Source organism: Diadema antillarum, unplaced genomic scaffold, assembly GCF_040938485.1.
Source record: "Diadema antillarum isolate AM-2024a unplaced genomic scaffold, OU_Dant_1.0 seq00001506_RagTag, whole genome shotgun sequence".
NCBI classification, from domain to species: domain Eukaryota; kingdom Metazoa; phylum Echinodermata; class Echinoidea; order Diadematoida; family Diadematidae; genus Diadema; species Diadema antillarum.
The window spans coordinates 332,903-348,784 of NW_027272240.1; the positions used below are offsets into that span (position 1 = coordinate 332,903).

The window sequence follows — 15,882 nt, forward strand, 5'->3', positions numbered from 1 at the left end:
GCAAAAACAAAATTGATATAGTGTCGTCAGATCTTTGTTCGACTTTGAGATGGGAAAAGGTGGGCTGTACATTAATGCTTCGTAAGATTAGAAAAAAGGAACATTTCATCTCGATATATAGCATATCTATGTCCCCCTCTCTCTCTCTCAAAGGTATAAAAAGAAAAAAGACTGAGACGTGCATCACTCTGCTACGTCACATCTGCAAAAGGACAGGCAAATGGGGGGGCGGGGGGGGGGGGGGGGGGGGGGGGGAAAGTATTGGGGAGGGGTTGTGAAGGGGTACAACGTATCAGAGACTTGGGGGTTCCACTGGCCAGCAACATCATTTGATGTTCTTGAGCGTGTTGGAGAGCCAGTCCAATCCCTCGTAGAGACCATCTCCAGACGTGGCGCAGGTGGACTGGATGTACCACTTCCGACCCCTCAGGGATGACAGGCCGAGTTTGTCTGTCACATCCTGAACTGAGCACGCATTGGGAAGATCCTGCAAAGGAGATATATACAGTGTATATAATTAATATATGTATAAATATATACAGTGCATCTATATATATAATATATATATATATACATTTATATAATATATATATAAATACATGTATAAACATAAATATATGTATAAATATATATATAGTATAATTATACATATATATATATATATAATATGAATATACAACTGTATATATATATATATATATATATATATATATATATATATAAAATAGCATACATACTTATGATACAGGCCGGCAGTGCACGACAAAAATTATAGTGCACGCAAAATATAACGATTGCAAACGATAACCCACTATCGATTTGATATCGGTTTTTGCTCCCTCATTTTAATCATCGAGTACTTGAATCCCGCACCTTATCAACGCGATTGCGCCACAACCGCGATATATTTTGCTCGATATTATCGTTATTCTCAATTCTCGCAGGCTGGCTATGCCAGCAACTTCTGTGTGATGGGACTAGACTTTCAGCGGTAGATTTAAACATGGAAGCTGAAATGAACAGGTTCGCTACTTTTAGAGAGACTGATCTATATAAACAGTATCTTAGACAATAAGGACACAAAGGATGCCATCAAATACGCCCTACGAATTTTGGACTCCTACTGTTCTGAAAAAGGAATCAATCTGACGGATATTACTGAGCAAGTCAACCCAAGATTTGTGCCGCTTTCTCCGTACATTCTACGTGGAAGTGCGCCGTGGAAATGGGGAGCGTGTGGTGTGTACAGTATACGCTAAGCGCTCTTTGATCACGCTACGCTATGAACTTTACTACGACATTCACAACACACTCTCGGAATCCGCATGTGCAGCAATGGGGCCTGGCACGAACCTTGTGTTTAAATCCAGTAGATCCCTAATCCTACAAAACATCATCTAGTCCTGGTCCTGGACCCACAGTGCAGTAAGTAGGGCGTCTAACGTGTTACTGTTGTTAGTTGACCTATTGTAGGGTCAAGTGTTAACTAACTCTGTCGCTCGTAAGTGACGTACAGTACGTAGATCTAACAAGTGTTAGTATAAAAACGTTAGGCCAGGACCCCTAGGGCCCTAGACCTAACCTATCGTAGGGCCTAGAAAACGTTAGATATAACCACGTAGACCCTAGCGTTAGACTCGGACTATAGTTGAATTTGGATCTTCAGGATTTTGTCTACACAGGTTCAAAGAAACTGGTATTATTGCTTGTGTAGACACGTGCAACTGTTAGAAATGATCTAACAAAATGTTAGGCTTATCTTGCCTGGGTATGTATGCTATTTTATATATCACATAGTGCATGACATCTTATTGCACTATAACAAGTACCAAGCACCTCCAAATTCTGAATTTGCCCTCAGGCAATTATATTCAATTCGGCCTGCGGCCTCATTGAATATAACTGGCCTTCGGGGCAAATTCAGAATTTGTCGGTGCTTATATTGTTATAGTGCATTCAGCCTCATGCACTATATATATAATATATATATACTTATATATATATATATACATATAGTGTCCTGAAAACTTGTACACTTTCTCACATAACATTATGTATTGGTTGGGAAAATTTTGAGTAGTAAGTATAGCAATATATATATATTTTTTTCCCAATATCATATCACATCAGAAGGGCCTGTGTCTGAGTACATATCAGTAATCTTTCAGCTAAACTTCATCTGGATGGCAAAATTGTTCAGAGGGCAAGTATTCGGGAATTTGAGCATTTTCACTTGAAGTTTGACCCTTGCCGTTTGACCCCATGGCCAACATCTTTCATCAAATAATCACTGACTGGTAATACATTATATCCCATTTTCATGACAAAAAAAAAAAGAGTAAAATCTTGATCGAGAGTAAAATCTTGCAAGTTCAATAGTAGAAACTTGACTGAAATCAGATGAAAAATAAGGAAGTTATTCTGCAAAACAGTTCTTGTACAGTGGATATGACTTTGCAAATGAGTGAGCTAACCATGTCATACCCTTACAATTTTCCATTGATCCTGTACAAAAATATGATGAAAATTCAATGTTTCTGTCAATGAAGTCTGAAAGATGATGTTATTCCTGGTTGAATAACCTGGTTGAATAACTTCAGAATAGTGATCAGTTAGATATACGAGGATTTGAGCCTCGGGCATAATTGTGTTTGATTGAAAAACCGGAACTTTCACAATTTTATGTACAAACTATATGTGACCGTGCACCTCAAAACGAACATAAAGTCGCACACACTGATTTTGCGTGAGGACTGAAAATAAGTTAAATGGGTCAACCTAGTCGAACTTGACTTTTTCATATTTTCTGAAGAGCGGGTCTTCTTTAACATTATGCTAAAATTTGGTATCATAAAACGGGCAGGAAAGTGTGTTTTTTAGCAGTTTATCTCGAACATTTTTGGTAGAATAGTGTGATTAAGTGTGTCTTTAGAATCCCTTTTTCATTTCTGAAAAACCTTGTCCACATTCTTCACTTTCAACTCTAATAACTTTTGAAAGGATAGTGCTACTGCTTTGAAAGTTGGCATTAATTATGGACAGAATGTGTTAATGAGGCATGCTTAATTTTGGTCTAATTTGATAATCCCTTCATTGTTGTTACTCTGGTGGTTTACTTCCTGTTTTTTGTCCCATTCATTGCACAGCCAGCACGGTTTGGTAAAGATTAAGCGCTTGAATAGACACTGTACTTCAGAGCCTCTTTTCTCACTTCACACTTTTCATGAGTTTGTGCTTTCTTCCCAATGTTTAGATAGGTTAGGAGAGTTCATTTGATTTGAGTTATGCATCATTTTAAAGTTTAAAATCTGCTCTTTCAGAATATGGTCTTAACTAAAAATTCATGTCTGGCGACTTTTTGTTTGTTTTGAGGTGCAGAGTCACATATGGTAACTTGTGAGGGAATGACATGCTCACTTTCCATTTGCATATTCATATTGACTATTCAAGAGTTGTTTCCCCCCAAAATAGTGAAACTTCAAAATGTTATAACTTCCTTATTTTTCATCCAATTTCAGTCAAATTTTTACTGTAGAACTCGTAAGATTTCACTCTTTTTTATCAGACTAACTTAAATTTGGACTGGATTTCCTTTTTAAGGGAGTATATCAAATTATCTTTCAGTGATCTCTCAATAGTCTTCTTGGTCTCCCAGTGAACATTTGGCCATCTTCAAGGTCCCACAGAGATCTCCGAGAAATTGCTGGAAAACTACCTTTTGGTCCGTCAATGATGTTTCAAGGGATTTTTTTTCTTTTAGCAATTCCACAAAGACGATATTTTCATCTGGTCTTCAAGTGGCGGACAGAGGTTTGGAGAACTGTAAAACGAGGAATGTTCGCGTGCATTTTAACTTCACGAATTTCGCAAGAGCCAAGATTCGCAAAATTAAAATGCACGTGAAAGTTCTTGTCTACACTATGTTAGAGGCATGCCATGAAAAAGGCCGTCAGCTCCAATTTGCGAAAATTTCATGCTGCAAAAATATTGTGTTTTCCAGTAGACAAAGCACTGGAGGAGCACAGTATTGTTTGTGAACAATGTGTGCCCCTCCGAAGCTTTGTCAACTTCAAACCCCGGTCAGCCACTGGTCTTGGAGACACTGTTGAGGGCGTCTTGCCAATTTTTGGTCCCCCAGTGGTCCTTCAAGGGTACTCTGTTTTAATATGTGGAATGGGGGGGGGGGGGGGGGGAGGGCCTTCCCCACAGCCCTGCCACAGCGTAGCGCACTTTAGAATGTGAAACCAGTGACGGATCCAGGTGGGGGCGCACCTAGTGTCCCCCTTTATTGTTTGTTAAAAACACAAGAAATAAAAATTAACAAAGTTGGGGGGGGGGGGGTGAGGTGTGCACACCCCCCTTTAATTTTGCAAAAGCCCCCCCCCCCCCCCCCCTTTTACGGAATTCCCGGATCCGCCCCTGGAAACGGGATGCTCCCAGATCATCATCATTACCTGCTTGTTGGCCATTACTAGCACGGCAGCCTCTCTCAGTTCATCCTCACTCAGCATTCTGTGCAATTCCTCTTTGGCTTCGGTGATGCGCTCTCTGTCGTTGCTGTCAACTACAAATATGAGACCTGCAGAAAGGAGATGGATTGTATTTACAAAAAAATGAAAAAACAAAAAGAATCACATTAATGAAATTTGAGGAAAATTAAACACATTTTCTAAAGGAATACTTACATGGTGAAGTGATTTTTTATTCTTTTAACAATCAGCTTGAGTTCCATATTAAAGTCTAGTCCATGCAAAAGTGTGGATGAGTGGTTAAGAACTCTTCCTTTGAACCAAGGGCCATCATTTCAGCCCAGCAGGATAAATTTGCTCTCATTATTTTGTTCTTTCTTTTTCGTTGTATTTCAGCTAAACTTTAGTTTCATTCGTATAGAAATCATTTTCGCAGGGATACACACCCACAAGGACAAACACACTATTTCCCTTTGTTCTGTATCTCAGGTACTCACATTGCTCCAACTGCTGTAAAATTTGTGGGCTCGTAGAGCATGACCAATTCATCTACATACTGGCAAGATAAGGTAATATATTGTAGTCATTTGGTTACGCAAATGAAGGTCTAAGTTCATTTTTCAAAGGCCTATTTTAAGATCAAGATGATCCCTAAAACACATTAGTATCATTTTTCATTTGTTCGTGTTCACGACCTCTTGCTATTTAAGAGTACACAGTCGCTGAGCTTGTATTACATACTGTGTAGCTATGATACTACCACATGCACATACAATTATATACAGTGTAGTACAAGCAATTTCTCTTTGTTTTGCATAATCTCAAAAACCATTTGTCCAAATGTGCCAAAAGTGTGTCTGTCTTGAACTTAATTCTACGCAAATATATATTTTGATATATTACTTCTGGTCCGTATGTCACTTTCTTGGTTGTGGAAACGAGAGTCAAAATCGAGGCGTACATATGTATGTATGGTGTGATTGCTTTTAGCCTGATAACAGCATAATTTTCGACATTACTGCCTTGATTTCTGACTATCCCCTTTTCACACAGTATGTACAGTATGTAGGTGGCAATCAAGCCCAATTGATATCTCATCATCCCATCCATCCCCCCGAATATCACCTAACTCTTCTCAGTACTGAGTTTCATGTCCCGTTACCTATTGTTTTTGCTTTTTGCTTTTTTTTTTTACCACTGTCAAATATCCTCTGTTACTCAAACACTAGTCCACTTCCTGGACTGTATTCGTATGCAGCGTACCCGCGTACGTACGTTGATGGTGTCTGTATACAATGTACACTGTAGTACACAAGGTCACCCCTCCTGAATACATTTTTTTTCGGGAGTACCAATTGGTGGAGTGTCGCAGTCAGCGGTTGGGCGCATTGTGTGGGTGCATGCATGTGTATGTGTGTGTAAGTGTGGGGAATGCGGACGATTAAAATCGTCCAGTATCTGGACTACTCAAACACCAGCTCGTAGCATTTTACTTGACTACCATATCATTGCTGGGGTGACAAGACCTTGCATCTACAAAATGTCAAATGTTCAGGAGAGCAAAAAAACACAGCAGCTATAAGCACTATTCAAATGGGATAGCCTTTCCTTTGACATGCCATGGTGGCTTCATGTTTGGGATAAGTCAGCTAGGATTGGACAGGACTTCACTTAACTGATTATCTGACCATTAAATCCAAAAAAAAAAAAGTCATTTTCACCAAAATTTGAGATACAAGGTCTTGTCACCCCAGCGACGATATGTGTATGCATACATGTAGTGGAAAGTGCATTTGTCATTTTCTGTTAACCCACCAAACTTGAACACACATGTAGTGTACAACTGTACACACACACACACACACACACACACACACACAAAGAATGCTTGAGCTAAAGTGCCAACCAAGTGTCTAACAAAGCTTTGCTGTTACAGATAAACTCAAAGCAAGTCAGGTGCCAATAACAAAACCATAACACGGCTGTACTACCACAAAAGCACTTTTTTCTGGTCATAAAGTGGCAAGCTTTTGTTGCTGTTTTTGGCATTATTACCAACAAAAATTTCAATCTTATGCTGAGTTCCCCTGCAACCACAAAGTGTTCGGTTAATATTCAGACGATAATCAAATATTTGTATCATTCCATGTAACTTTTGGCCACCTTCATGATGCACGATAAACAGAAACATACAGCTGTACCACATACAAATTTGTACGTAGTAGTAGATAGAGGTTGAAAGGAAAGCATCTCTTCAATTCAAGTATGACTCCATTACCGAGAATTCAAGTCGCTATCTACTGTACAGGTTGTCACGCACCTTGTGTGTTCTGGTAGTAGTGGCGCCAAAGCGGACGAATCTTGTCCTGCCCTCCAACATCCCACACTGTGAAGCTGATGTTTTTGTATTCCACCGTCTCCACGTTGAAACCTGTTGAAAAAAAAAACAACAACATAATTTTCAAATCAAACACTGCATGACATCCAAGCAAGTAAAGCAAGCACAACTTGTACCTCTTTCAGTACTTTTAATGCAAGGAGGTTCAAGAGATGCGAGTTCTGACTGGCTATAATCTCAAACAGCTGTCAGTTCCCTATGGACGCACAAGAGAATATCCATTGGTACATTTATGCCTTTCATGATCAGAGTTCAATGCCACTGTTGTTATGAGTAATCTGAAGATTCATTTTGAATGCTAACATACAGGTAATTTCAGATTATATTTTGCTTGTTTAATGAAATGAAATTGTACCTAATGATAAAGTATATCAAACAATTTAGAGTGAATCCCATCCAGAAATACAGTGTGTACAACATGCAAACATGTACACTGTACACGTGTTCGCGAACAGTATATTGTGAATGTACAGTGTACACGTACATGTATCTGAAAAGTTCGGCACTCTAACTTGAAAGCCAATTTCAGAATTTCCGACCATTTTTGACAAATGAAAGTGATAATTAAGGTACGTGTACGATCTTCAAGTATAATCATAGTTCTTTATCAGATTTTTAAAGACATGAAAAAGTTGAGTAGAGTACTTTTGATTTTTATTTCATTGATTTGGGGGCAATATGCATTTGCACATACCGGCATAGCTGTATGTCTGTACCAGTACAAATGTAACTACATGTACATGTACTGCTCATCTTTTATAAGAAGGAAGAGTGAAAAGTCATTAAAAACATATGTACAGAGTGCAATCACGATGTGCATTCCCTAGAGAGTGGTAGGGTCATTGATTAAAATGCATTAATGTACATTGTAGTGTACATGGACCATGTGACCATGTTACAGGAATCATTTCTTGAAATACCGACTTCATGACCTGATTCGATCTTGGCCATGTGAATTGAGTCAGGGCTCAAAAAATGTATTTCCGGATATATGGGATCACCCATTTGTCAGTATTTTATTTCAAATCTAGTTCTACAATCTGTACATTATACAACTGTATGCTGTACAAGTGTGTACAGTACAGTACAGTATGTACAGTAGGGCCTACATACTGCGAGTTCAAGAACAAAATTATTTCATTTATAGAATCATTCTACAGATGTATTCACGAAGGTGGTTTATGCAAATTTGCACGCAATTGCATTGAATGTCAGTGGTACACTCTGTAATTCGCAAAAGTTTCACGTTGCTAAAGTTTCTGGTTTAATATAGAATATACATGTACAGTATGTCTTTCAAACAAAAGTGGACTCACCAATTGTTGGAATGGTCGTGACAATTTCTCCAAGCTTGAGCTTGTAGAGAATGGTGGTCTTGCCTGCAGCATCCAGCCCGACCATCAATATTCTGACCTCCTTCTTACCAATCATCCCTTTAATCGCACTGAAAAGTGCACCCATGTTTCTGCTGTTGGACAACTGCGTATGTGATATCTGTATTGGAGAAACAAAGAGTACAGCATTATGTAGAAGTGTGCTATTCAACAAACTAGAAATCTGGTATGCCTCTACATACTGTATAACACATTATTCTTCCAAATAGTACGCAAAATGGACCAACAAAACTGATTGCATTTTTGTCATCGTTACGCACTACATCTACAATTGCTATAAACACAATGTTCAAAAGAATTTTAGAGCTGATATCATCTCTTCTGATCAATGTTACAATGTACATGTAGGCCACTCAGCTGAAAAACAACAAAGTTCCAGTGAGCATTCTGCATTTATGCTTAGTACAAAGTGATACATGTTTGTCCAGCATTGCATACATTAAAAAAAAAAGACATATTAGCAAAAATCCTAACAGATTGCAGCACAGCTTTGAAGCAATATGGGGGCAAAATTAAACATCTCTCACTAAAGTATTCCAAAAGATGGTAGAGCATATTTTGTATTGTACTGGAGGTAATGCACATTTCTTGAAACAGAAAAAATAAATAAAAGCAACATCCCTGAAATGTACCCTTTTACTGTGGAAATGCTCAAAAATCAAAAGTAACTTGGATGAATTAACATACAAAGCGTAACTTTGAGTTTGATTCTGACCAAACGCATGTTTCACTTGGTGTTCCGTCCCAAGCTGAGTTTCCAGCAATGTACTGTAGGACTGCTAAACACCGCCCGTCCCACACTAAGCGATAAAAATATCCAAATGGTGACAATTCATCTTGTTTGCTGGCTAATTCAACTTTTCAGCAGAACGTGCACCTCTGCCAGGCATTCATGCAATTCTCACACATGATGAGTATTGAGCATTTTCAACCAGTATTCATTATTTCTGTGTGCACTCCGCAATGTTTATTACAATAATTCCCTTACCTTACGGCCAACGTTGCATCAAAATGGCATCGTGGAGAAGCTGAAACACCTGGAAATATTCAATCTTGTCATCCAAAATATCACTATGAGTCATTTTAAGATCAAAACGTGTGTGGCAACTAAACCCCTGGATTGCCAACTCGAGTCCAGGGTTTTACTGTTTGCTGATGACGCCACTGTCTACCTGACTATCCAGTCTGATACTGATGCTGAACAAAATATACAACTTACAAGATCTAAATAAGCTCTGTGAAAGGACCAGCATGGGGATGATGGAACTGAACACCAAGAAGCGTGAAGTCATCATACAGTAGTCACTAGGAAGCAAAACTGAATTGTGTGCATCAGTACAAGCTCACCAACTCCATCCTGACTCCTGTAGAAGCAACCAACCCAAGTACCTTGGCTTTGCCATAACATCACACATAAACTGGAACAAACATGTCAACAATGTCTGCCAAAAGACTACCAACTCCCTAGCCTTCCTACGAAGGAATCTGAGAGTAAGTTCACCAAAAGCTCAATAATTAAAGCCAAAGCCTAGGTATACAGATCACTGGCACTGTAAGACCAAAACCCAGTTGGAACAAAACCTCCTTCCTTGGTGTCCAGAGGTAATAATGCCTTCTCTGTATGGGAACCATCATCTCATCAACAAACAGAATACAACACAATGGAGGGCAGCCAGATACACCTTAATTGTTACCGCAACACTTCAAGTGAATCAACAATGCTCCAGGAGCTGGGATGAACATCATCATCACTCCCAATAACACCTTTGACATGTGATTTTCTACAAGATCCATAGCCAGCTTGTCCCATTTGACTGTGAGACACCCATTACCAAATAATCTGCCAGATCATCAAGAGCAGGGCACACACTTGTAAGGATACCTCCTACCACAGTCCAGGACCCAGCAACAACAAAACTCCTTCTTGTACAGCGTGAGGGCATTGGAGTACTCTCCCATCTACAGTATGGTATTTAGCTGTAAGCTCCCATGGTCGAAGCCTTTCATCCTCATTTGACGAAAGGCTGTAGTTCAACTGTGGCTACATGTAGAGCCATGGTGTTTTTTTTTTTTTACTTGCACCCTTATACACTGTGTAGTTTGTACAAAGTGTATACACATCTCATCCTACTCCTGTGACATGCAATTTCTAGAAGAGTCTTCATGTTTGAAAGAAGAAGACCAGTGTAATTGTTGTTGTTCACCGTAAAGTTAACCTGTTGAGGACAAGTCCCAAGTATACTCGGGCAGGTGTCTATGTGAAATGCGATTTGCAGCAAAATCAAACCGTCCTCAATGGGTTAACAAGAGGCCATTTACTGTAAAAGTGGTTTCTTTCGCGTACAGATACTTTCGCATTTCCATCGGTGCCGACTTTTTCGCGTGTGTTTAAATTCGCGGTCGGCAAAATCTGTGAATTCACAGTCGGCAAAAAATGTTTTATTTTGCACATGAAAACCCAAACTACATTGTATAATCCAACTATTCTTTAATTTATTAAATAGAAATTAAAACTAAATGCAGGCTTACCTGAAACCCCGTCTCTCGAGTAAGTGCATGCTTGTACCTCCACCACATTGCGCGGCATCGCCGTGTTTGTGTTGACCATCAATACACTCAATGCGCAGAATCTTCGTGTGTGCATGTGCGCAATTATAGCCTTGTAACAAGCGGCGAGTTCAAAACATTTCCTTGCGTGGTTAATTTCGCACAACTTGTCAAAACATTTTCGCGTATGTTAAATTCGCGGATCAACCTCAAAGCGCGAAAATAAAACCACCGCGAAAGAAACCACTTTTACAGTAAAGAGAAGCTAGGCAGATTTATCGGTCTAAGGTATCCAGTGCTGTGGAAGTCCTGCCCTTTTAAGCAACCGGGATCCAAATAACCTCAAATCCGAGGCACTGTTAAACCAGTTACAGCGCCTCAACGACTTGCATGCAGTTTGATGAAGTGATCGACTTATAAACTGTATGACAATACGAAGTGCACAAGGACTGAAACTTTAAAAGCTCAGATAAAATCTCTGACTGGACTCTAAAAATGTAGCAGATATCAGATTATACTGGAAATCAATTCCTCAATACAGTTTGTACATGTATGTATCATTGTACAGGTAATCCATTGTCAGCACACACAGTATTTCATCTAGTAAAAAAAAAAGTGTGGCTACAAATAATAGTACAAAACCCTGTTCATAGACTTTCTAATAGTATTTTGGTCTCTGGTCTTGCCGATAGTAACCCCGGGAAGCTCCGTTGAACACATTGAGTATCAATACGTATCAGCATATATTCTACTTCATGTACGGTCGGGCTGGTCGCAGTTACAAATACAAACTAGAGATTGTAATTTGTCATTACTGACAAATTAAGGTGATCCGATTTTTTTTTTTCATCAATGATTCGAGTCCTGATCGCAATAGGCATGACCATACAGGTTTCGTCTGTTGTTAAAAACGTTGGCCGTGTGATGTTTGAATTCTCGTTTAGAAAAGGGAGTCATATCTGCCATCTTTGGTACCAAATTCCGTATACACTAGATAACGAAGATACAACAACAAATACATACGACCTTTGACCCACCTTTACACTCCCAAGATGGCATCTGAGGAAAAAGTGGTTATTTTGTGAAATGATTCTTGCGACATCGTCTATACGTGTGCAAAATATGGGAAAGATAGGACAGGTATTCGCCAAGATACAAGATGAAACATTTATGACCTTTGACCCTAATTTACATACCCAAGATGTTGTCCGATCAAGTAGTTGTTATTTTATGAAATAATGTACGTGACATGAACTAAACATGTGCAGAATATGGGGGTGATAGGGCGTGTTTTTCTTGAGTTATTGCAAAGAAAGTTGCAGAAAGAAAGAAATATCTCAATACATAGAAGATAAGCTTTAATTTCAACCAAGTTTTTTATCGTGATCCCGACATCGTATGAAATAACAAAATGAAATTTAACGATAGCGCAAAGTCTCAGCTACAACATATTAAAATCTGGGAGAAATTCACCGAAGGGTATGTGAGCTAGTGCTCGATAAAGACAATCATGTCAATTTTCACATTTAAAAAAATTCCCTCCCATAGAGATAACACGTCATAACGAAGAAACAAAAAGAAGTACATATGACCTTTGACCTCAATTTGCACAGACAAGATGGCATCTGAGTAAAAAGTGGTTATTTTGTGAAATGATCCTTGTAACATGGTCTTTGCGTTTGCAAAATATGGGAAAGATAAGACATGTATTCACTAAGATACAGGATGAAACACTTATGACCTTTGACCCTAATTTACATACCCAAGATGGTGTCCGATCAAGTAGTTGTTATTTTATGAAATAATGTACGTGACATGAACTAAACATGTGCAAAATATAGAAGTGATAGGGCGTGTTTTTCTTGAGTTATTGCAAAGAAAGTTGCAGAAAGAAAGAAATATCTCAATACATCGAAGATAAGCCTGAATTTCAACCAAAATTTTTGACGTGATCCCGACATCGTATGAAAAAACGAAGGGCACACTCACGGTAGCGTAAAGTCTCAGCTACAACATATCAAAATCTGGGAGAAATTTACCGAAGAGTAAGTGAGCTAGTGCTCGATAAAGATAGTCATGTCAATTTTCATTTCCAGAAAAACTGCACTCCCATAGAGATAACACGTAAACTGGTCAAATTTGACAAGGTTACTTTCAATCCATTTTTACGAGGTGATACCGTTATTCAATCAAAATTTTGTAATTTTATGTTTGAAAGAACATTAAATAAGCTACAACATACTGAAATCTGGGTGAAAATTGACAAAGGACTAGTGAGATACGCTCAAATGAACTTGAAATTTGATGACGTCATTTTGAAAATTTACTTTTTTTACTTTATTAAGAAATTTGCTATCTTTTAATCATTTTGTCAGCATTGCCACCCCATGAAATGACATGTACAACTCATCAGGTTTTAAAATATGTAAAGAAAATGGGGGGTCACCGTCCATCCTGACGAGTAAAATCGAATTTAAAATTAGCAGTTTTTTGGCATAGTTGCACTGTATATCGCCATTGACGCGCGCGCAGAATTTCAACTTTGACGGGCCCGTATGACGTCATATTGGGTTGCATTGATTTGAAACTTGGTATAAATATTCCTTAACATTTCAGACATCCGATCAAAGTGAAAAAACTGGAAATTTCAATTGCACATGAGCTGTGCGTGCGTATATGCGCGCGCGCGTACGCGTCCGTCCGATTTTTTCAATTTTTCAAAAAATGCTCTAAATGGTCTGAAACGTGTGCAAAAAAATTTTGAGCTCGATTGGAGCATACAAATATTTCAACGCGCGCGTACGCGCACGTATCAAGAGAAAATGCAAATTTTGAGAATATGAGTAGAATGCGCATAACTTGAAATAAATGTGACGTGAATTTCATTGAAAAACTTCATTCCATTAATGAGATATGATTGAGAATGTGTTTTCACATAATGACGTCATAGTGACGTCAAGGTCGCCTGATCACTTTGATTTTAGTTCGATTGCCGTCTTTGGGACACGATACATACATGGTATAAGTTTGAACTTGATAGGCATAGCACTTTCTGAGCTAACCTCTGCACAACTTTTGGGGAGAAATAAAGAAAGAAGAAGAAGAAGAAGAAAGAATCCGTACAGATACAGAAGGTGATCCGAGAGGATACTCGGATCACCTAACAATATTGTTGCTGCTATTCAAGCCATATCAACCATATCAAGTAGGGTCTACATCAAAGCAGACAAAGGTGATAGGGTCGCCCTGCACTGCGACCCCGACATGAACGTGTTGCTGTTGGGGTCACCAAGCAATGCGATGTGGTTAGGATCCAACCGAGGCAAAATTTCAAAAAATCAGTGACAGTGACAGTGTAGAAACACACACACACACATACACAAATATATATACAATGTAGGTACGGTATATATACATTGTACAAGTACATATGTAAATTTACATGTACATGTAATGATGTATTTATGGCATGTTGCAAAAAGTTGCTTGAGAAATGCAATTGCTACTCCTACTACATCTGTAGGGCCTACAAATGTAATGTTAGAAATTTTCTAACACTAACTTGTTAACAGTTTAGGAGTGCATAAAAACAGTCATTGATACAACAGAGACAGTCAGAGCAGAGGCAGTTTGTACACACACACATTTCTCAACCGACTTCTTTTAACTTACACACAGTTAACACAGATTCATTGCATTTGTACACATGGTTTTTTAGCTTTTTTTTTTTTTTAATTCATTTTTTTTTTTTTTTTATAGCTCCGGTCGCGGTCCGCATCAACTTAGAAACTAACGGTCGTTACTTGAAACCGAGTTTAGACTAACTGTGTTAGTAATGACTGAGCAGTCAAAACACAGCGAACAGGCTAGGCTGAACCTATTGCATGCAAGATGAACACTAATGTACCCGAACTTTCTGAAATACAAAGGCATAATCTTCTAAACTATCAGCGGAATTAACTTGCACTGGAAGGTAATCTGAGTTGGTGCTGGTTCGATATGCTATCTGATATGATATGACTTTGACAGCTTTCCCCATTTGATCTGTACACCGTGCATGAGACAGTTTACTGTAGTCTAGATAAAATTTTGATAAGATATGATCACAATTTCCGGCTCATGTAAGGGCATTTTGTTCAAAATTATCTTTATATACTTACAAAGTAAATTGATGAGAATATCCGGGGTGTCTATGGTCACTTCACTGGAAGTGAAAATGTCCGGAATATACACGGAAAACACGGAAAATAGTAACCGTAGTTGGCCTCCAGTGCAATTGTGGGGAGGAAAACGTTGTAACTTATGACGTGTATTCTACACACATCACACAGTACACATATACCCACTCAACTGGCGTACGTACGTACGTGGTATGATGCATGCATACTACCAATACCACTGCACACACAACACCGCTCGCTGCGCACGCGGTAAGCACAGCTTGACCACAGAGCTTGACTCACACCGTTATCATGCCACTGTTCATCACGTTCGCATTGCGCACACACGGAAATGTACAGTTTTTTGTGTGTGTGTGTGTGTTCTTTTTTTTTTTTTTTTTTTTTTTTTGGGGGGGGGGGGGGAAGGGGGTTCTTTGTTTGTTTGTTTGTTTGTTTGTTTCTCTAATATGAGAAGCCTCTTATGAAATATGACAGAGCATCCGAGTTGATTTGAAGACAATTGGTTTTGAAATGGCTGAGATATCCAAAAACAAAACAATGCTAATTAGGTACCCACCTTTTATGATACACTTGTACAGGACCACGTTATTTCAGGGTATCTCAGCCATTTCAAAACCAGTTTTCATCAAATAAATTTTGAATTCCTCTTAGGATTGGATGCTCTTTATAATTGCTCATTCATAAAAAAAGATGAAAATCTGAATTCTCTCATCTCAACCAGGGGCCCGTTGCATAAAACTTACCATTGAATTTCAATGGTAACTACCGTCAAAATTAGGCATCACAGCCAATCAGCATCAAGGATTCTAAAATTTACCGCTAATTTGAAGACTTACCGCTAGAAAGGAGAGGTAAGTCCAGCGGTAAGGGTTTTATGCAACAGGGCCCTGAAC

General features: G+C 38.8%; 1 protein-coding gene across 1 annotated transcript; it reads right to left on the reverse strand.

The window, feature by feature from the left end:
* Positions 1–261: 261 nt before the first annotated feature.
* On the reverse strand, positions 262–15,126 carry LOC139710188 (ADP-ribosylation factor 1-like). The gene is made up of 5 exons (XM_071622119.1): positions 14,969–15,126; positions 8,184–8,361; positions 6,790–6,900; positions 4,455–4,579; positions 262–487 (listed from the first exon to the last, which is right to left on the reverse strand). Exons 2-5 carry the CDS (start codon positions 8,326–8,328, stop codon positions 326–328), a joined length of 543 nt encoding a protein of 180 aa, XP_071478220.1. The 5' UTR covers positions 8,329–8,361; positions 14,969–15,126; the 3' UTR covers positions 262–325.
* Between the last annotated feature and the right edge of the window lie 756 nt (positions 15,127–15,882).